General features: G+C 36.4%; 1 protein-coding gene across 2 annotated transcripts in view; it reads right to left on the bottom strand.

The window, feature by feature from the left end:
• COL4A5 (collagen type IV alpha 5 chain) overlaps positions 1 to 23,214 on the bottom strand; it is a 272,590-nt gene that overhangs the window by 150,163 nt on the left and 99,213 nt on the right. For both annotated transcript variants that reach the window (XM_072816545.1, XM_072816544.1), the window contains exon 2: positions 13,884 to 13,943. In XM_072816545.1, coding sequence (XP_072672646.1) covers positions 13,884 to 13,943 — 60 coding nt within the window. The remainder of the gene's footprint in view (positions 1 to 13,883; positions 13,944 to 23,214) is intronic.

Here is a 23,214-nt window from a genome sequence, read left to right on the forward strand (position 1 = left end):
CACTGACATTTTCACAATATTAATTCTTTCAATCCATGAGCATGGAATATTTTTCCATCTCTTTGTGTCTCCCTCAATGTCTTTCAGAAGTGTTCTGTAGTTTTTAGGTTATAGATCCTTTACCTCTTTGGTTAGGTTTATTCCTAGGTATCTTATGCTTTTGGGTGCCATTGTAAATGGGATTGGCTCCTTAATTTCTCTTTCTTCATTCTCGTTGTTAGTGTATAGAAATGCCACTGATTTCTGGGCATTGATTTTGTATCCTGCTACATTGCCAAATTGCTGTATGAACTCTAGCAATCTTGGGGTAGAGTCTTTTGGGTTTCCTATGTAGAGTATCATGTCATCAGCGAAGAGGGAGAGTTTGACTTCTTCTTTTCCAATTTGAATGCCTTTTATTTCTTTTTGTTGCCTGATTGCTAAGGCTAGAACTTCTAGTACTATGTTGAATAGCAGTGGTGAGAGTGGACATCCCTGTCTTGTTCCTGATCTTAGGGGAAAGGCTCCCAGTGTTTCCCCATTGAGAATGATATTTGCTGTGGGCTCTTCGTAGATGGCTTTTTTTTGTTTTTTTGTTTTTTTTTTTTCGTAGATGGCTTTTAAGATGCTGAGGAATGTTCCCTCTATCCTTATACTCTGAAGAGTTTTGATCAGGAATGGATGCTGTATTTTGTCAAATGCTTTCTCTGTATCTACTGAGAGGATCATATGGTTCTTGTTTTTTTCTCTTGTTGATATGATCTACCACATTGATTGCTTTAGGAGCGTTGAACCAGCCTTGCATCCTGGGGATAAATCCCACTTGGTCATGGTGAATAATTTTCTTAATATACTGTTGCATCCTATTGGCTAGTATCTTGTTGAGAATTTTTCATCTGTGTTCATCAGGGATATTGGTCTATAATTCTCCTTTTTGGTGGGGTCTTTGGTTTTGGAATTAAGGTGATGCTGGCCTCATAGAATGATTTTCGAAGTACTCCATCTCTTTATATCATTCTGAACAGGTTTAGCAGAATAGGCATGTATTCTTCTTTAAACGTTTGATAGAATTCCCTTTAAACATTTGATAGAATTCACCTGGGAAGCTATCTGGCCCTGGACTTTTGTGTCTTGGGAGATTTTTGATGACTGTTTCAATTTCCTCCTTGGTTATAGGCCTGTTCAGGTTTTCTATTTCTTCCTGTTCCAGTTTTCATATTTTGTGGTTTTCCAGAAATGCATCCATTTCTTTTAGATTGCCTAATTTATTAGCGTATAGCTGCTCATAATAAGTTTTCAAAATCGTTTGTATTTCCTTGGTATTGGGAGTGATCTCTCCTTTCTCACTCATGATTTTATTAATTAGAGTCTTTTCTATCTTCTTTTTAATAAGCTGGCTAATGGTTTATCCTTCTTATTAATTCTTTCAAAGTACGAACTCCTGGTTTTGTTAATCTGTTCCACAATTCTTCTGGCCTCTATTTCATTGAGTTCTGCTGAAATCTTTATTAATTGTCTTCTTCTGCATGGTGAAGGTTTAATTTGCTGTTCCTTCTCCAGCTCCTTTAGGTGCAAGGTTAGCTTTTGCATTTGAGTTCTTTCCAGTTTTTGGATGCATACTTGTTTTGAGATATATTTTCCCCTCAGGATTGCTTTTGCTGTATCCCAAAGTTTTTGAATGGTTGTATCTTCATTCTCATTAGTTTCCATGAATCTTTTGAATTCTTCTCTGATTTCCTGGTTGACCTTTTCATCTTTTAACAGGATGGTCCTTAACCTCCATGTATTTGAAATCTTTCTAAACTTCTCCTTGTGGTTTAGTTCTAGTTTCAAAGCATTATGGTCCGAAAATATGCAGGGTACGGTCCCAATCTTTTGGTATTGATTAAGACCTGATTTGTGACCCAGTATGTGGTCTATTCTGGAGAAAGTTCCATGTGCACTTGAGAAGTATGTGTATTCAGTTGTGTCTGGATATAAAGTCGTCTAAATATCTGTGAAATCCATCTGGTCTAGTGTATCATTTAAAGCTCTTGTTTCTTTGGAGATTTGTGCTTAGAAGATCTATTGATTGTAGAAAGCGCTGTGTTCAAGTCTCCAAGTATAAGTGTATTATTATCTAAGTATATCTTAACTTTGGTTCTTAATTGGTTGATATACTTTGCAACTACCACATTCAGTGCATAGTCATGATTGTTAGGTCCTCTTGTTGGATAGACTCTTTAAGTATGATATAGTGTCCCTCTTCATCTCTGACTACAGTCTTTGGGATAAACTTTAATTTATTTGATATGAAGATTGCTGCCCCTGCTTTCCTTTGAGGACTATTTGAATGGTAAATGGTTCTCCAACCTTTTATTTTCAGGCTGGAGGTGTCCTTCTGTCTAAAATGAGTCTCTTATAGAGAGCAAATAGGAGGGACTTGCTTTTTTATCCAGTAGAAACTCTGCGCCTTTGATGGGATCATTAAGCCCATTCACGTTCAGAGTTACTATTGAAAGATATGAATTTAGTGTCATCATGATATCTATTCAGTCCCTGTTTTTGTGGATTGTTTCCTTGGACTTCTTCTTTCTTTAACAGAGTCCCCCTTTAATATTTCTTGCAGAGCCGGTTTGGTGGTCACATATTCTTTCAGTTTCTGCCTATCTTGGAAGCTCTTTATCTCTCTTTCTATTCTGAATGAGAGCCTTGCTAGATAAAGTATTCTTGGCTGCAGGTTCTTCTCATTTAGGACCCTGAATATATCCTGCCAGCCCTCTCTGGCCTGCCAGGTCTGTGTAGAAGTCTGCTGTTAACCTAATACTTCTCCCCATAAAGGTTAGGGATCTCTTGCTGCTTTAAGGATCTTCTATCTTTGGAATTTGCAAGTTTCACTATTAAATGTCGAGGTGTTGAATGGTTTTTATTAATTTTAGGGGGGGAATCTCTCTATCTCCTGAATCTGAATGCCTGTTTCCCTCCCCAAATTAGGGGAGTTCTCAGCTATGATTTGTTCAAATACATATTCTGAACCTCTGTACCTTTTGGCGCCCTCTGAAACCCCAATTAAATGTAGATTTTTTCCTTCTGAGGCTTTTATTTCCCTTAATCTATCCTCATGATATTTTAATTGTTTTTCTCTTTTTTCATCAGCTTCCTTCCTTGCCATCAACTTGTCTTCTATGTCACTCATTTGTTCTTCTACCTTGTTAACCCTCGTCGTTAGGACCTCCAGTTTGGATTGGATCTCATTTAATTGATTTTTAATTTTGGCCTGATTAGATATAAATTCTGTAGTCATGAAATCTCTTGAATCCTTTATGCTTTTTTCTAGAGCTACCAGTAGCTTTATAATTGTGCTACTGAGTTGGCTTTCTGACATTGAATTGTAATCCAAATTTTGTAACTCTGTGGCAGAGAGTACTGTTTCTGATTCTTTCTTTTGTGGTGAGTTTTTCCTTCTAGTCATTTTGCTCAATGCAGAGGGTCTAAAAACAAGTTGTACTGGAAAAAGGAGAAAAAGAGAGAGAAAAAAAGGTGGGTGGGAACAAACAGAAAACAAAAAACAAGGGGAGGTATCCTCTGATTCTATATACTGTAAATCTCTCTACTTCCCCTGGAACTTTCCAGTGCTGCTTGTTCAATAACTTGCTTTTCCCCTGTCCTTCCAGCTGGTCTTCTGGGGGAGCAGCCTGCTGTGCTGATTCTCGGGTGTGTGCACCTGGGGGAGCTGCCCAACCCCCTGCCAGGTCTATGGCTCAGTGGGAGCTGTTTATCCTGTGAGGCTCCTGCTCCCTGGTGGCCCTGCTCAGTCCCAGGCACAAGGTGACACCAGGAGGAACAACACTGGTGGTGGCCAGCTCTCCAGCCCTGGAGTCAGCTCCTGCAGTAGCTACCGCAGCTCCCAATCTGCAGGGGCCTGGATGCTTTGGGGGGTGGGGGCGCTGATCTGCATAGCTCAGGGCCGCCCGGTGGCAGGAGCTTCCTTGCTGTCCTGTGTCCTCCTGGCCTCCGGGGTAGTGCCGGATCTTGGTCTGTGTCCCCCAGCGCCCTGGGCTCTGGGGCCTGCACTGCTGGAATTGCCGCTCCCAGGGCCACGCATCCCCCTCCGCGCAGTGCTGCTGCCTGAGCAGCCACCTGAGCTGCTCCCAGGCCCTGCCTGGCATGAATTCCAGCCCTTTAGGGAGCTTTGCCCTCGGTGTGTGGCACGCTCTTCCCTGGGGTGTAGTTCCTCTGTTAGTGCCCCTGGGAGCCTGGGGGCATCACTGCCCCTCCTGGAATCCTGCCTTTCCGTCTGGGAAGATTGGTGAAGCTCCTGCTTCTCCAGGGCTGGGCTTTCTTGTCCTGGGGGCACTCGCCAACCGGCATTAGCCTGGCTCCTCGTGGGGGCCCCTCCCCCTTAGATGCTTTATTATTTCTTTTTTTTTTCCCATCTTCCCACCTTGATAGAAGCACGAACTCTTCTCACTGTAGCATTCCATCTGTTCTCTCTTTAAATCTCAGGCCGAATTCTTAGGTTTTCAGGGTGCTTTGAAAGTTACCTAGGTAAGTTGGTGGGGACAGGTGACTTGGGGATCCTACTCTTCTGTCATCTTGCCCCGTCTCTCAAATTCTTCCATTTGAAAAATGTGATATTTGCATGGAACTGTTTGAATCTTTGTTTTCTCAGTTTCCCCTCCACTGGATAGAATTGAAACTAGAATTTTTCCTTTTGTTAAAGGAATAAAAAGTGAATATGTTATTTGTAAATTGATGTTTAGTAACTAGAGATGAACTTGAAATACTAGAATACATTATAAGCCTAATCCTAGGTAGTCTTATGAAAATGTATCTGTTTTTATCTTTTGAACCTATCTATATTCACATTACTCTTCAAGATATCTTAAGTTGTATTTTTTCCTCTTTTCAGAGCTGCTTCTTTGGGGGCTTTTTATTGAGGTGCAATTCATAAGGGGCTATTTTTCTGATAAGGCTTCTTATAACTATGGCTGGGTGTTTTGTTCTAGCCTTCAAAGTAGGGCCATTTTATCTTTTAGAGTCACTTCTAAAGTCATGTGGTCTTTAACTTTGGGGACTATTTTGCATATAAGTGCTAATGCAAATAAATTTAAACCCAAGTAGACCTCATCACATATCACCCCATGAATGTTGACAATGGAAGGAATACCTTGCTTGTAGTATAGTATCAGTTCTGGACTGAAAAGCTGGGGAAGAAAATTTTCTTTTTTGCATAAACCAGAAAAACCGCTAGTGTGCAGTTTCCTTATTGACCTCAGCAGATAAACTGAGCTGATAGTGTTATTTCAGATTTGCGAAATTATCTGAATCTTGGTTTGTGTAGACTTGCAATCTACATGCAATTTTAACTAAATCAGATAGCTTTTACATTTTCAATTTGTACATAGGCTCTCCCCACCCTTTCCAACATCCATTAGGTAATTGATCTTTGTAAACTGGCATTGAAACATTACAGCAATGTTTTTTTGCACCAATTTTATAAACTTTTACAGTGGAATACATGTTATTTTTCCGAGACAAATGAAAGGTTAACTTCTCAAGTTTCTTGCTGCCTGCTTTACCAGAATTTGAAGGGACGATCTTTTATATACATTTGTAATAGATGAAAAATAAACTAGACTGCAAATCCTTTTTATAAAAAAACCTTAAACCATGTACCAAGTTTTTGGTCCAAATTGTGTAGGATAGGTTAAACTTAAATTGCATTCTATTAAACAATATAAGTGTACTTCTGTAAGCATAGTTATGTTGAAATAAACTTTTAAAAATCAAAATAATAATAATAATAATAATAATAATAATAAATAAAGGAGGCACATGCACCTCAATGTTTATAGCAGCATTATAAATAATAGCCAGATTATGGAAAAGGCCTAAATGTCCACCAGCTGATGAATGGATTATATTATTATATTATATATACTTATGTATTATGCATAGTATATATACACATATACATATGTATACATATAATGGAATATTACTCAGCCATCAAAAAGAATGAAATCTTGCCACTTGCACCAACAGGGATGGGATTAGAGGGTATTATTCTAAGTGAAATAAGTCAGTCAGAGAAAGACAAATGATTTCACTCATGTGGAATTTAAGAAACAAAACAGATGACTAGGGGAAGGGAAGGAAAAATAAAATGAGATAAAAACATAGAGAGAGGCAAAACATAAAGGACTGTATAGTTAAGAGAACAAACTGAGAGTTGATGAAGGGGACATAGATGGGAGGATGAAATGAATAGGTGGGCAGCCTGGGTGGCTCAGCAGTTTAGCACTGCCTTCAGCCCAGGGCCTGATGTTGGAGACCCAGGATCGAGTCCCATGTCAGGCTCACTGCATGGAGCCTGTTTCTCCCTCTGCCTGTGTCTCTGCCTCTCTCTCTTTCTGTGAATAAATAAAATCTTTAAAAAAATAAAAGCATGATTGGCATTAAAGAGGACACCTGTTGGGTTGAAAAATAAATAAATAAAATTAGCTGATACTTTAAAAAATGGGCAGAAGACATGAACAGACATTTCTCCAACAACATCCAGATGGCCAAAAGACACATGAAAAGATGTTCATAATTACTTACCATCAGAGAAATGCAAATCAAAACTACAATGAGCTATTACCTCACACCTGTCAGAATTGTTAAAATCAACAGCACAAGAAACAAAGGTGTTGGCAAAGATGTGGAAAAAAATGGATCCCTCTTGGACTGTTCATGGGAATGCAAACTGGTACAGCCACTCTGGAAAACAGTATGGATATTCCTCAAAAAGTTAAATATAGAACTATCCTAAATCTACCCTAGCAACCACACTACTGAGTATTTACCCAAAGAATACAAAAGCACCAATTCAAAGGGATACATGTACTCCTATGTTTATAGCAGCATAATTTACAACAGCCAAAATATGGAAGCAACACACATGCCCATTGGTTGATGAATGGATAAAGAGGTTGGTGTGTGTGTGTGTGTGTGTGTGTGTGTATTAGAGTATTATTCAGCCATAAAAATGAATGAAATCTTGCCATTTGCAATGATACAGATGATACAGATAAAGCTAGAGACTATCAAGCTAAGCAAAATAAGTCAGGAAAAGACAAATACCATATGATTTCACTCACATGTGGAATTTAAGCAACAAGACAAATGAACAAGGGAAGAAAGAGAGAGACATCAAGATACAGACTCATTATATTAGGTAACAAACTAATGGTTACCAGAGGGGAGGAGTGTGTGGGGCATGGGTGAAATGGGTGATAGGGATTAAGGAGTGCAATTGTCATAATGAGCAATGGGTGATGTATGAAATTGCTGAATCATTATATTGTACACTTCAAACTAATATAACACTGTATGTTAACTAACTGGAACTAAAACTTAAAAAAAAAATAAAATAGTACGATTCCTAAAAAATTAAAGTTTTATGTCTTTTAAATGAGAGGTAAAAAGATACTAGCTTTTATATGTACCCACATATATCAGTTTTTTGACATATATACCATTTCTAGTGCTTTTAATTCCTTCCTGGAAATTCACATTTCTGCCTAGTAACATTTCCTTTAGCCTGAAGAAATTTCTATTTTTTTACAAGATTTTATCTATTTATTCATGAGAGACACACACAGAGAGAGAGAAAGGCAGAGACATAGCCAAAGGGAGAAGCAGGCTCCATGCAGGGAGCCCAATGTGGGACTCGATCCTGGGACTCTAGGATCACTCCCTGGGCGAAAGGCAGGTGCTAAACCGCTGAGCCACCCAAGGATCCCCAAAAAATTTCTTTATATTTCTTTTAGTGCAAATATGCTGATGAAGAATTATCTCATTTTATTAATGTCATAAATTTGACTTTATTTTTAAATTTTTAATTTTTAATTTTTAATTAATTTTTAATTAAAAATTTTAATTTTTAAAATTTGAAGTATAATTGACATACAATGTTATAGTAGTTTCAAGTGTACAGTATACTGGTTCAACTATTCTATACACTACTCAATGTTTACCCTAAGTGAAGTCACCATCTGTGAGCAATACATTATCACATTATTGTTGACTATATTCCCTAGTCTGTACTTTTCATTTCTACAATTTGTTTATTTTATAACTGGAAATTTGAACATCTTAATCCCCTTCAATTATTTAAACACTTCCCTGTCTCCCCATCCTCCCTTCTGGCAGACACCAGTTTCTCCTCTGTAATTAAAAGTCTGGTTTTTGAGGGCGGGGCAAGATGGCAGAAGACTAGGGGTCCTCAACTCACCTGGACTCACCAACTTACCTAGATAACTTTGAAATCATCCTGAACACCTATGAATTCAACCAGAGATTTAAAGAGAAAACAACCAGAATGCTACAGAGAGAAGGGTTTTCGCTTCTAGCAAGTTTCTTCCTTTTTGACTTTCATATTTCTACAATTACATGTCTTACATATATGTTCCACTTCTAGATTCCCTTCAACATGCTCAATTTAATTGGGAGATATATGAGATTTGTTTTGTTTTGTTTTGTTTTGTTTTGTGTTTTTTCTGCCTCATTTTGTTCTACAATGGCGGAATTTTTTTTTTCCCTCCTGAACCAGTTTTATTTTTATTTTTTTTATAAAAAATTTATTTTTTATTGGTGTTCAATTTACCAACATACAGAATAACACCCAGTGCTCATCCCGTCAAGTGCCCCCCTCAGTGCCCGTCACCCATTCACCCCCACCCCCCCTGCCCTCCTCCCCTTCCACCACCCCTAGTTCGTTTCAATGGTGGAAGTTAATACCTTCTAAAACATGACCAGCATGCACCCAGAACCAAGTGGTATACTGTGCTCGTTCATTCTGTGAGATTATATTCTCTCTTCATTCCCATTCTACCCCCCTCTTTGATCTCGTTTATGTTTTGGTGGCCAATGTTGGGGCTTTCTAACTATTACTGTTTTATAAAAATTTGGGACCAAGCACCTTCTAACATACAGAACTTAGTACACTCAGAACCAAGAGGATCATCCTCTAGAACCCCTCAGAATCATCTAGGGTGAAATTTCTGTAAGTTGTGCTTGATATTCTTGACTCAGCCCACTCATACAGCCACTCTGCACTGAGTAAAATGACCAGAAGGAAGAAATCACCACAATAGAAAGAATCAGAAACAGTACTCTCTGCCACAGAGTTACAGAATATGGATTACAATTCAATATCAGAAAGCCAATTCATAAGCACAATTATAAAGCTACTTGTGGCTCTGGAAAAAGCATAAAGGATTCAAGAGATTTCATTACTGCAGAATTTAGATCTGATCAGGCCAAAATTAAAAATCAATTAAGTGAGATGCAATCCAAACTGGAGGTCCTAATGACGAGGGATAAAGAAGTGGAAGAAGGAGTGAGCGACATAGAAGACAAGTTGATGGCAAGGAAGGAAGCTGAGGAAAAAAGAGAAAACCAATTAAAAGACCATGAAGAAAGGTTAAAGGAAATAAATAATAGCCTCAGAAGGGAGAATCTATATATAATTGGGGTTCCAGAAAGCACCAAGAGGGACAGAGGGACAGGAAGCATATTTGAAAAATCATAGCTGAATACTTCCCTAATTTGGGGAGTGAAACAGGCATTCAGATCCAGGATATAGAGAGCTGCCCCCCAAAAAATCAATAAAACCCTTGACATTTAATAGTGAAACTTGCAAATTCCAAAGATAAAATCTTTAAAGCAGCAAGAGACAAGAGATTCTTAACTTATATGGGGAGAAATATTAGATTCACAGGAGACCTCTCCACAGAGACCTGGCAGGCCAGAAAGGGTGGACAGGATATATTCAGAGTACTAAATGAGAAGAACATGCAGCCAAGAATACTTTATGCATCAAGGCTCTCATTCAGAATAGAAGGAAAGATAAAGAGCTTCCAAGATAGGCAGAAACTGAAAGAATATGTGACCACCAAACCAGCTCTGCAAGAAATATTAAGGGGACCCTGTAAAAGAAAGAGGAACCCCAAAGAAATAATCAACAAAACAGGGACTGAATAGGTATCACGATGACACTAAATTAATATCTTTCAATAGTTACTCTGAATGTGTTGCTAAATGATCCCATCAACACGGTTTCAGACTGGATAAAAAAGCAAGACCCATCTATTTACTGTCTAAACGAGACTCATTTTAGACCTAAGGACACCTCCAGCCTGAAAATGAAAGGTTGGAGAACCATTTACCATTCCAATGGTCCTCAAAAGAAAGTTGGGGTAGCAATCCTGGAATCAGATAAATTAAAGTTTATCCCAAGGACTATAGTAAGAGATGAAGAGGGATACTATATCATCCATAAAGTGTCTATACAACAAGAAGACCTAACAATCATGAATATTTATGCTTCTAATGTGGGAGGTGAGAAGTATATCAATCAATTAATAACCAAAGTAAAGACATACCTAGATAATAATACACTAATAGTAGGAGACTTCAACTTGGCACTTTCTGCAAATGAGAGATCTTCTAAGCATAAAATCACCAAAGAAACAAGGGCTTTAAATGATACACTGGACCAGATGGATTTCATAGATATTTATACAGAATTTTACATCCAAAGACAGCTGAATACACATTCAAATGCACAAGGAACTTTCTCCAGAATAGTCCACATACTGGGTCACAAATCAGGTCTCAACCAATAGCAAAAGATTGGGATTGTCTCCTGCATATTTTCAGACCACAATGCTTTGAAACTAGAACTCAATCACAAGAAGAAATTTGGAAGAAACTCAAACACGTGGAGGTTAAAGAGCATCCTACTAAAAGATGAATGGGTCAACCATGAAATTAGAGAAGAATTAAAAAGATCCAAGGAAACTAATGAGAATGAAGATGCAACAGTTCAAAATCTTTGGGATACAGCAAAAGCGGTCCTAAGAGGGAAATGCATCACAATACAAGCATCCCTCAAAATATTGGAAAATGCTCCGTTCCTCAAATACACACGCTAACCTTGCCTAAAGGAAATGGAGAAAGAACAGCAAATAAAACGTACACCAAGCAGAATAAGAGAGAAAATAAAGATTTGAGCAGAACTCAATGAAATAGAGAGCAGAAGAATTGTAGAACAGATTAACAAAACCAGGAGTTTGTTCTTCGAAAGAAATAATAAGATAGATAAACCATTAGCCAGCCGTATTAAAAAGAAAACAGACTCAAATAAAATCATGAATGAAAGAGGAGAGATCACAACCAATACCAAGGAAATGCAAACAATTTAAAAAATATATTATGAGCAGCTGTCACATGGCCAACAAGCACATGAGAAAATGCTCCGCATCACTGGCCATCAGGGAAATACAAATCAAAACCACAATGAGATACCACCTCACACCAGTGAGAATGCTGAAAATTAACAAGACAGGAAACAACAAATGTTGGAGAGGATGTGGAGAAAGGGGAACCCTCTTGCACTGTTGGTGGGAATGTGAACTGGTATAGCCACTCTGGAAAACTGTGTGGAGGTTCCTCAAAGAGTTAATAATAGAGCTACCCTAAGACCCAGCAGTTGCACTACTGAGGATTTACCTCAAAGATACAGATGCAGTGAAAAGCTGAGACTCCTGCACCCCAATGTTTATAGCAGCAATGTCCAGAATAGCCAAACTATGGAAACACTTGGTGTCCATCGAAAGATGAATGGATAAAGAAGATGTGGTATATGTATATAATGGAATATTACTCAGCCACTAGAAATGATGAATAGCCACCATTTGCTTCGATGTGGATGGAACTGGAGGGTATTATGCTGAGTGTAGTAAGTCAATCAGAAAAGGACAATCATTATATGGTTTCACTCATATGAGGAATATAAAAAATAGAGAAAGGGATCATAGGGGAAAGGAGAAAAAATAGTGGGAAAAATCAGAGAGGGTGTCGAAACATGAGAGACTCCTAACTCTTGGAAATGAGCAAGGGTAGTGGAAGGGGAGGTGGGTGGAGAGATGGGGTGACTGGGTGATGGGCACTGAGGGGGACACTTGACGGGATGAGCACTGGGTGTTATACTATATGTTGGCAGGTCAATCTCCAATAAAAAATATACAAAAAAGTGCGGTTTTTTTATTGTCTTTATTTTTATGTACATTTTCATTATATGTAATGATTATGTTTGCAGAGTTTTCAACTCTCTAATGATGTGTTTACAGTATTGTATAATATCCATTCTCTTGGATTGGAAGCCCATCATCATTCATATCATTGAGCTCCTGTATGTAATAGGTATTTTTTCTCTGGCTTCTTTCAAGATTTTATTTTAATCTCTGTTTTTCAGTGGATTCATTATGATGTGCCTCGGTATAGTCTTATTTTTATTCTGCTTGTGGTGTGCTGAGTTTCTTATATCTGTAAATTTATACTTTTTATCAAGTGTGAGAAATTCTTGTCATTACTACTGTCCCGTTAATTATCATTCATTTTTCTTTCCTGTTTTCTTCTCTCCTGTAAATGGAGCTCCATTTACATTTGCATTAAACCATTTGAGAATATCCCCACCCCCTCAGTGAGGCCCTATCTTTTTGTTTCCTTTTTTTCTCTTTTCTTTCTTCAGACTGGATCTTTCTTCTGATTCATCTTTACATTCATTGACCCTTTCTTACATTGTGATGATTCTGCTGTTAAAAGTCCAAGTGGTTAAATGTTCTTTCTTATAAATCTAGATTTTCTTCGTTTTAGTTTCTAGTGCTCTATTGTGATTCTATATTTTTTCATTCATAGAAGTACATTTCCCTTTAAATCATTCATAGAAGTACATTTCCTTTTAAATCAACATATATATTTATCCTATCTCCTTTAAATCTTTGTGTATAAATTCTTATATCTCTGTTATTTCAGAGTTAGTTTGCATTCATGAGTCGTCTTCTTAACTATGGATCACTTTTACCTGTTACTTTTTATGCCTAGTAAGTTCTAATAGCGTATTAGACATTGTATATTATAGTCATCCTAGATTCTTTTATCTTTATCAAAGAGTATTGAACTTTGTTTTCAAAAATAGTTAACTCAAGTGAACTAAAACTTAAAGCTTTGTTTTCCCTTCAATGGACAGCAGTTAAATCTATATTCAGTTATTGCAGCCTTCCAGCTGTTCCTTCTGGTGGGAGGTATGAATCTTTCCCTATACATACAAAGTTCAGACAATGGAGAATAGAGTATGAACCTGTTTTTCCTAGCATAATTTTCTTTAGGCCACAATTCAGTATCCCTTTTTAATCTTCTAATTTCACTATCAGTCACTGACTCAGAGTGGCTCGGTTTATGCTATTTAATCCTCACCAATACTTACTTTGTAATTATCACATATATACAATAGGGGTTCTGCTATGGGAAAAGTGAGATAAAAATAAGGATTCACCAAACATTAACTTACATGGACTAGATAAAAATATATGAAATTGCTTAGCATGCTACCCAACACAGATTAGTAGCCTGATGTTAGGTTCCTTCTTAAGTGTTTTTCCCTTCTTTTGCCTCTTAAGTCAGTGAGTTCAACAAGATTGATCATAGGTTGACAGACTATAGCTCTCAGACCAAATGCAATAAGAAATCTGTTTTGTATAGTCTAAGAGCCAAGAAATTTTTTTATACTCTTAAAGAGCTATTTTAAACAATGAGAGAAAAATGTATGACACAAACCTTATGTGGTCCACAAAGCCTAAAATATTTATTCTATAGTCTTTTACAGAATATGTTTGCTAATCCCTGAGATATAGTCTAATCCTTACAGCTATCTAAAATAAGCAGTATGCTGGAATTCATTTTATTTACTTAGTCGCTGAGGTAGAAGCTCTATTTTGTTTAAAAAAATATTAAAACACTATTTTACTAGTTTTACTAAATTTTCAAAAGCTTGTCTAAAGTCTTACTTTAAAAAAAAATAAATAAAGTCTTACCTTTTCTCCTTTTACACCACTACAGTCACATTTTGATCCTGGAGAACACCCATAGCAAGCCTATAAGGACGAATAAAAGGGAGGAAAATTATTTAATAATGATAATAATATTTTGAGCCTGAAAACTAATCTGACTTACTTCTCAACTAAACAATCCAGACTTAAAAACCAAATAGCACAAAAATACCTGAAAGAATATATACCAAAAGGCAAACAATGGTTACCTCTGGGGAAGCTTTCACCTTTTATGGTACACACTTCCATTTGATCTTCTTACAATAAGCAGATGTAATTTTTATAATTTTAAAGTGAAAAAATATCTTTTTAAAAAGATATGAAAAATTAAAAAGTAATTCAAACAACTTCCCAGTAATATGATTTGCCACTTGTCCAAGCTCTTAGGAACTCCTCTTTTTGTCCTAACATCACATGCAAGAAATGATCTTTCAATCTATATTAGGAATGACCTTGGACTAACCAAAGATGTCTACTGGCTGAAGTTGCTTGTATCTTGACATTTATGAGCAATCACAGGCATAAAATACATAGTACTATCTTTTACCAACTTTTTAAAATTTGCTTCCACTCTCTCATCACTAGTAGCTCAGTCTATAATGACTCCCAACAGTTTTGCCACAAATTTTCCCACAGCCTAGATATTCTAAGGAACCACTACTAATAAGTTAATTAACTCATATTAAGAATTGAGATCTTGAAGCCAAAAAAATATCCTGCTCTCAAATAATATCCCACAAGAGGGGCACCTTGGTGGCTCAGTCAGGGGAGCATGCGACTCCTGGTTTTGAGGTTGTGAGTCTGAGCCTCATGCTGGGTGTAGAGATTACTAAAAAATTAAAATCTTTAAAATAAAATAAAATAAAATAAAATAAAATAAAATAAAATAATAACATAAAATAAGAACCCATAAGAGAAGAAGACAATAGATGACTTCTGCCATCCAGATCTACCTCATACTCTGGCATAAAGCTGAAATGCTTAGAAAAACAAAAAGTAATTATTTTAACATATGTAGATAGCTCACCATTTATGTGCAATATAGTATAATGCTTCTCATTAAATAAGAGAAACTTTTATGTGATGTAAATACCAAATAATGTGTATCAATGCTTGGCCTTGGAAGACTGTGACTTAAAAAGTACTTTAGCCTCCTTCCCAACATTCCATGTGTTCCTGTACTCCAACCACTACTAGAATACTTTCCCACTCTGGAAAACTGTGTGGAGGTTCCTCAAAGAGTTAATAATAGAGCTACCCTAAGACCCAGCAGTTGCACTACTGAGGATTTACCTCAAAGATACAGATGCAGTGAAAAGCTGAGACTCCTGCACCCCAATGTTTATAGCAGCAATGTCCATGTGTTCCTGTACTCCAACCACTACCAGAATACTTTCCCCAATACTTATCAAGCTATTGACCTCATCCTTCTACTCATAACTCCTAACCCACTCAGCTGCAACTAGAAGCCAGCCACATGCTCGCATTCCTTTTCCTGATAAAAGCAAACAAAGTAGCTTGATGTTGGGAGTCAACCTCTTACACTGCAATATGTTGTTCCAACAAAAAAATGCTCCTGATGTCTCTAATCGAAAGTCTATTATGCAGCTATTATTTGTCATACATACGTGATAATACACTGGTTTTAATATTATACAGCAACTACATTACAAGTTAAATGGATTTATACAGACTCCCTCATCAAACATGAATTGAGCATTGTTAGAGGCCAGAAAACTCGTTAGCTGCTACAGATGAATAAGACTCAGCTCCTTCCAACATATAAAACTAATTCAACAAATACTTACTGATCACCAGTTATGTGCCAGCCACTGTTAATGTTAGGTGCAGGTAGAAGATACAAAGACAGTACATTTTTGCTCTCTAATGGTAGGGATAACTCCATACAGAAAAACTACATTAAACTGTGTCAGGAACAAAGGTTAATTTAAGAGATGCAATATTGTTTTTGCGTAAACATGAATTCTAGACTTCAAAGTACAAATTTACAAATTTTAGAGGATACTGATTCACAAGTTAAGAATTGTCAATGGTCATACTCACTGAATCAGATTGTATATATTATCAATAATCAGTTACAAGTATTAATGGAGGAGTAAAGGATAATGATGCTCCAAAATGGTTGTTTATCTAAAAATAACATTTGACTTTGGAATGTATGTTTATACTTTAAATGTAAATATATGAGCATCGTTTTCTGGTGTTACAAGTAAAAGATGGTATAACTCTCCATTTTCATCTTTCACTAAGAAATCTTTCTTTTTAAAATATAAATTAAGTTCCTGAGAATAATGCAAAGTAATAGAAAGAGAGGATTTGGTTAATATAAAGACGACACTATGTGAATTTTCTTTATAATTACATTTCTGGTTTCTTAGTATCCAACAAAATCCTCCAACTCCTAATATAATTTGTAAACAAACAACATAACTTTAAATATGTGTGCATGTCATTTTGGAAGTAATTTTATACAGTATTTTTCTTTAAAATTAGTAATGTCTTTTTGCACTTCTTTATTACTTAACATGTAGCTATACTTTAAAGAGGTCGCTACTTAAAACAAATGATATATGGTTTGAATTCAATTTTAAAATTTAATTTGTATTCTATTTAGTCCTCCTACATAATGATAATGACACTGGTTGAGGGAAGGTAGAGGGTGTTTAAAGACATTGTAATACACAAACTGACCACTAGATGCCACTTTCCATACAGTTATAACAGTGATGCCCACAAGGAAAGAGTCCCAATTTGACATTTGGATAATGAAGCAACTTGTTTTTTACCAACAGCCACTTTTAATTAGGTGCCCAATAAGCACAAAGCACAGTATTAGGGCTATTAGTCATACTAAAAAATGTGTAGACATGAGTGCTACCTTTAAGAAACTTCCATTCTAGTTTTTTTTTTTTTTAAATCAAGGCTTTTAAAAAAAAACCCTATGCCTAAGTAAATACAATGAAATAATGATGTAGGAGACAATGGTAATAGAATGAATGCTAAAATATAAGAAATACATTCTGAGTTTACCTCAATAATTGAATCATTAGGAGACTATAATTGAATCGTTCACATACCCTAGGTCTTAGTTTTTTCTCTTTGGTAAAATGACAAAGATGGACAATATAATCTCTTTAGGATGCATCCAGGTTTTAGTCTGTGATTCAGTAGGATTTACCAAGTAAAAAGCAGTAGTATAGTCAATAATTGCTGTCAAAATTGAGAAAGAGAGTTCCCTTGAGCCTGGGAGTGTTCATAATAGATCTGTAGAGAAAGAAGGTAAAAAACTTGACTTCAACTCTGAAGGATGGAGAGAAAGATATCTAGAGGAAAAATGGCCACGACAAGTACTAAGATTAAAACACAAAATTTTTGTAGGCAGAGAGCCAGGTAAAGTAAACATTAAGTACTTCAGTCTAAGGGCTTCTTAAGTCCATATGAAAAAAGTATAGTAGGAGATAAGGCCAAAAAAAAGTCTTTTTAAAAACTGGAAAAACTATTTAATTCTGCAAAGTCACTGAACACTGTTAAAGAAAATGATGTAACCATAGTAATTTTTAGGGTGAAAATAGTAAAAAGTATAGAAGATTTTTTATTATGACATAGTAAAACACATCATGAAACTACAGTAATTAAAACAGTATGGTATCATTCAAAGAACAGACAGCTTGATGAACCATAATAGAAAGGCCAGAAACATACACACACACACACACATTTACTATATGATAAAAGTTGGCATATCAAATAAATATGAAAATAATGGATTGTTCAACATACGGTGCTAGGGAAAGTATAGAAAACAGTAACTTCAGATCTTAGGCTCCTACAATAAAAAAAACAGCTATGAGAATTAAAAGTAAAAATAAGAACAAACTTCTATATGCATTGTGATCACTCAAAGAACCTCACAAAAATTCAGGTACTTGGACTCCATCTCGGAGATGCTGTTTCAGTAAGCTTGAAATTGGCTAAAGGATTCTGAAAATTTGGCAAACATCTCTAGGTAATTCTGATTCAGTGATTGAAAATATATACACTACAAAATAATGACATAGAAAATGCTAAAAAAAATGCCAAAAAAAAAGAAATATTCCAATGTGTGGCTAGTTAAGTATCCCAACTGATATGACTGGGGCTTTTTTAAAGATTTTATTTATTTATTCATGAGAGACAAAGAGAGAGGGGCAGAGACACAGGCAGAGGGAGACGCCTACTCCATGCAGGAAGCTCAACGTGGGACTTGATCCTGGAACTCCAGGATCATACCCTGAGCCGAAGGCATACACTCAACCACTGAGCCACTCAGGCACCCCTATTAGGACTGTTTTATTTTTTATTTATTTATTTTATTAGGACTGCTTTAAAAAAAAACTAAAAATGCTTTAAAAATGTGAAATTATCTTAAAGCATCAGAGAGAAGCACAATAGGATTTATCAGGCCAAACCCTAGAGAAAAAAACAAACAAACAGTAAACCGACTAATGAAACTACTTTTGTCCTAAGGGCATTTACCAAACTGAGATTTTGAGATTCTTGTTTCACAACTTCTTCAGTGTAAAGGTGTTTCATACATTAAAAAGTACCCCAAGATTGCATCCCCAGGAACCTTTAATAAAGATTATCTTGGCACTCAGCAGAGAAATACATAGGAAAAACATCTCTGAGAGCGAATAACCACAAACTGGCCTTCATACAAATTTGCAATCCAAATTATCATTTAGCTGGGTGGCCCAGGAACCTCAAAATGCAAATTTGCTTAGAGTAGACTCAATTTGCTTTAACCTCCCAGAGGCTGGGTAGAAATACACACAAATCCTATGTAGAAGAATACCTTCATAGTAAACTTCAAAGAATTCTAAAAAAAATTTTTTGGAGGCCCCATGGGTAGTTCAGTGGTTGAGCATCTGCTTTTGGGCTCCCTGCAGGGAACCTCCTTCTCCCTCTGCCTATGTCTCTGCCTTTGCTCTGTGTCTCTCATGAATAAATAAATTAAAACTTTAAAAAAAATTTTTGACAGGAAAATAAGATATGCTACTCAAAAATCACTAAGCATACAAGGAAGCAAAATATCATAAGCAAAAAACAAGAGGAACACCTGACAGCAGAAACTGCTTGACAAAAATTTCAGATATCAAAATTACTAGACACAAAATATATAACTATTTTTACAATTATGAAAGACATTTTTAAAATCTAAAAACAAATGAACCAAGAAATTGTAAAAAAAAAAAAGTACTGTGGCTGAACTGAAATAAAATATAAATTTTAGAAGTAAAACTTATGAAATTTAAAACTCAGTGGATGAGCTTCACAGTAGACTAAATACAGCTAAAGAGAGACAGTGAAGTTTAAAACATGACAAAGTTAATAGAAATTGTCTATAATAGGGATGCCTGGTGGCTCAAGTGGTTGAGCATCTGCCTTTGGCTCAGGTCGTGATCCCAGGGTCCTGGGATCGAGTCCCACATCAGGCTCCCTGCAGGGAGGCTGCTTCTCCCTCTGCTTGTGTCTGCCTCTGTCTCTGTGTCTTTCATGAATAAATAAATAAAATCTTAAAAAAGAAATTGTCTATAATATACTATAGATATAAAACTCTATACAAAATGTGAAAATGTGAAATAATAGTTAAGAAGCATAGAAGAAAAAGTGAGGAAGTGTATAGCATACAGGTAATTAGATTTACAGAAGAGGTAAAAGAGGGAATGGGATAGGGACAAGAGTTAGAAATGATGGCAAAGAGTTTTCAAGAAATAAAGATATCTGTAATTCGGGCAGCCCATGTGGCTCAGCAGGTTAGCGCTGCCTTCGGCCCAGGGCGTGATCCTGGAGACCCAGGATTGAGTCCCAGGTCGGGCTCCCAGCATGGAGTCTGCTTCTCCCTCTGCCTTTGTCTCTGCCTCTCTCTGTGTCTCTCATGAATAGATAAATAAAATCTTTAAAAAAAAGATATCTGTAATTCAAGAAGTCTAACAGATCCAATGGAAGAAAAATCAAACCTCAAACTAGACACAAAATAGTATAACCTCAGAACCTAAAACAAAGACAAGACTTTAAAAGTATCAAGAAAGACAAGAAGGATTGTGTTTAAGGGAATGACAATTAATTTATAGATTAGTTCTCAGAAGTACAATGGAAGCTAGAAGACTAGAATGACATCCTTTAATATACTGAGAGAAAACTGTCAAATTTTATTTCTTACACAGTAAAAATACCTTTCAAAAACAAGGTAAAAATATAGACATTTTTTAGACAAATAAAAACTGAGAAAGTATGCCTCCAGCAAGACTACACAAAAGGAAATCCAAATCTTTTGAGTATCTTCTTTTTTATGAAAGAAATGAAATTGAAATGTAAGGTATAAAATATCAAAAGTAATGGGGAAAAAAGTGGTAAATTTGTGGATGAATTTGAACAAATAGCAACTATAAAACACAATTATAAAAAGAGATGCAGTGTTCAAAAAAATAGAACTAAAAGAAAAACAATGATAATACAATGTAAGTTAGGGGAGGATGAGTGAATGTATTGTAAGATCACTGTAATTGTGTAGAAATTGGGTATGAGTATTGATTACTTTAGACTTTGATAAAGTATACAGCTTAGATATTCTAATTCCTAGAGTAAACCTTAGAGGAAGATAAGTGAGGTGTTAATTCCAAAGGAGTGGAGGGGACAATATTCAATAAATCCAAAAATGGCAAAAGAAAGAAAGAAAGTGGTATCTTAGATAAGGCAGGATAAGTAAAAGAAGTATGTCAGTAATTATGTCAAGTATAGGGTACCTGGGTGACTCAACAGTTGAGTGTCTGCCTTTGGCTCAGGTCACAGATCCTGGGGTCCTGGGATTGAGTCCCACATTGGGCTCCCCACAGGGAGCCTGCTTCTCCCTCTGCCTCTCTCTGTGTATCTCTCATGAATAGATGAATACAATCTTTAAAAAATTATCTCAAGTATAATTAACTGTGAAATGACATGGTATAAGGAAATAATCAGACAAATGTGGAATGTGGGCCATAGGAAGCACAACTACCTTGGACTCTTCAAAAAATCAATGCCATGCTGAGGCTTTGTGAATGACAGCTTGAAGACCTCTGTGGATGGTCTCACTAGCAAAACAACAATAGCTGGTAACACTTAGAAAAAATAAAATTTATGTCTCTGGGTATTGGCCTAAGAACCTACAGCTAAATCTCAGTATGAACAGCAAGAATCTATGGCATTGTAGCCATGACCCACTCCCTTCTTTCTCCCTTCCCCGTTTAGCTTGACAAAAGCTCCACACAAGGTAGAAGCAGACATGAACCCAGAGCTCTTTCTCCCTCCAGTTCCTAGCTGAGCACTATAGCATCTCACTGGAAAAGGTCACCAGCATTTCTCACTCTCCCTCTTTCCGAGTTCCAAGTTGTAGAAGCTCTATTCAAACCTAAAACAGCTGAGAATTCTAAGGCTTTTGTTTTCCACACAACCTCAATTCATAGGAAAAAGGCTCTACCTCAGGCATGGCGATGGAGTACCTTAACCACAGCCTAACCACAGCTCATCCACAGAGCATAGGGTTGATGATAGCAGAAACAAGCTGAGGAGACCAAATGTTGCTGTCCTTCCCTGTGACCCTGCTCATAAAGGAGAGTGTCACTTCAAAAGAAGCAGGCCACTGTTCCTGCCCCTGCACTTGACTCTGGAACACTGTCACAGAGGTTTAATCAGGGTAGTGGTGGGGGAGAACCATAAAACCAGAGAGCTTTGAAGCTCTCCCTAAGGGATCTGAGTTTATTGGGGACATTCTAATTGTAACAACGTATTTCTGAGTTTGTAACATATATAGATGTAATATGTATAAAAATAATAGCATTAAAAGGAGAATAGGTGAATAGAGCTTCAGAGGAGTAGTATTTCTATATCTTACTGGAATTAAGTTGCTATAAATCTTAGGTAGATTCTGACAGGTTATGATATCCATGGTAAGCACTAGTGCAACTAAAAATATACAGTGGAGAAAATCATTAAAGGAATTATAACATTTAACTAGAAAATATTCACTTAATAATAAAGAAGACCATAAAGAAGGAATAGAAGAACCAAAAATGCATGAGAAATATAGAAAACAGAAAAAGGCAGACAAAAATTCAATTATATCAATGATAACACTGAATGTGACTGCATTAAACAAGCCAGTCGAAATGCAGATTTTCAGACTATCTGTAAGATCAAATGATGTCTATAGAACATATTAGGTTAAAATATACAAAAAGTTTGAAAATAAAAGAATGGAAATAATAGTCATGTAAATAGCAACAGTAATAGACTAAATAAATGTTCATCCCCAGCAACCCAACTCCTGCAAAATTCATATGATGAAATCTTTTTTTTAAGATTTTATTATTTATTTATTCAAGAGACAGAGAGAGAGAGAGAGGCAGAGACACAGGCAGAGAGAGAAGCAGACTCTTCGCAGGGAGCCCGATGTGGGACTTGATCCCGGATCTCAGGATCATGCCTTGAGCTGAAGGCAGATGCTCAACTGCTGAGCCACCCAGATGTCCCCATATGCTGAAATCTTAATCCCAATTTTATGGTATTTGGAGGCGGAGTCTTTGGGAGGTAACTTGATCATGATGGTATGGCCCTCAGAGCTGGATTAGTGTCCTTATGAGAAAAGGTCAAAAAGTTACTTATCTCTCTTTCTGGCATGTAAAGAGATACAAGAAATCAGTAGTATGCAAGCCAGAAGAGGGTTCCCACCAGAACCTGACCATTCTGGCAGCCTGATATTAGAGTTCTGGTCTCCAGAATTGTGAGGAATACATTTCTGTTTTATATAAACCACCAGATTTGTGGTACTTTGTGATAGCACAATGAAGTGACTAAGATAGCACCACAGGAAAGCTGGAGTAGATATACTAGTAACAGACAAAATACATGCAAAACAAAAGCATTACTAGACATAAAGAAGAACACTTTATAATGATAACAGAGTCAAATCATCAGGAAGACATAACAAGTATAAACACAGACATACCTAACAAGACAGCCCCAAATATATGAAGGAAAAACTGAATTAAAGTGAGAAATAGACAACTCAACAACAATACTTGGTGACTTCAATACCCAACTTTCAATAATGAGTAGAACAGCAAGTCAGAAGAACAACAAGGAAATAGAGAATTTGAACCATAGTATAAAACAACTACACCTAACAGGCATCTATTCAACACTCTACCCAAAAATCGCATAATATACATTTTTCTCAAGATTTTATAGAACATTATATATGATGGATCATAAAGTAAAT

This window comes from Canis lupus, chromosome X (genome assembly GCF_048164855.1).
Source record: "Canis lupus baileyi chromosome X, mCanLup2.hap1, whole genome shotgun sequence".
Taxonomy (NCBI): domain Eukaryota; kingdom Metazoa; phylum Chordata; class Mammalia; order Carnivora; family Canidae; genus Canis; species Canis lupus.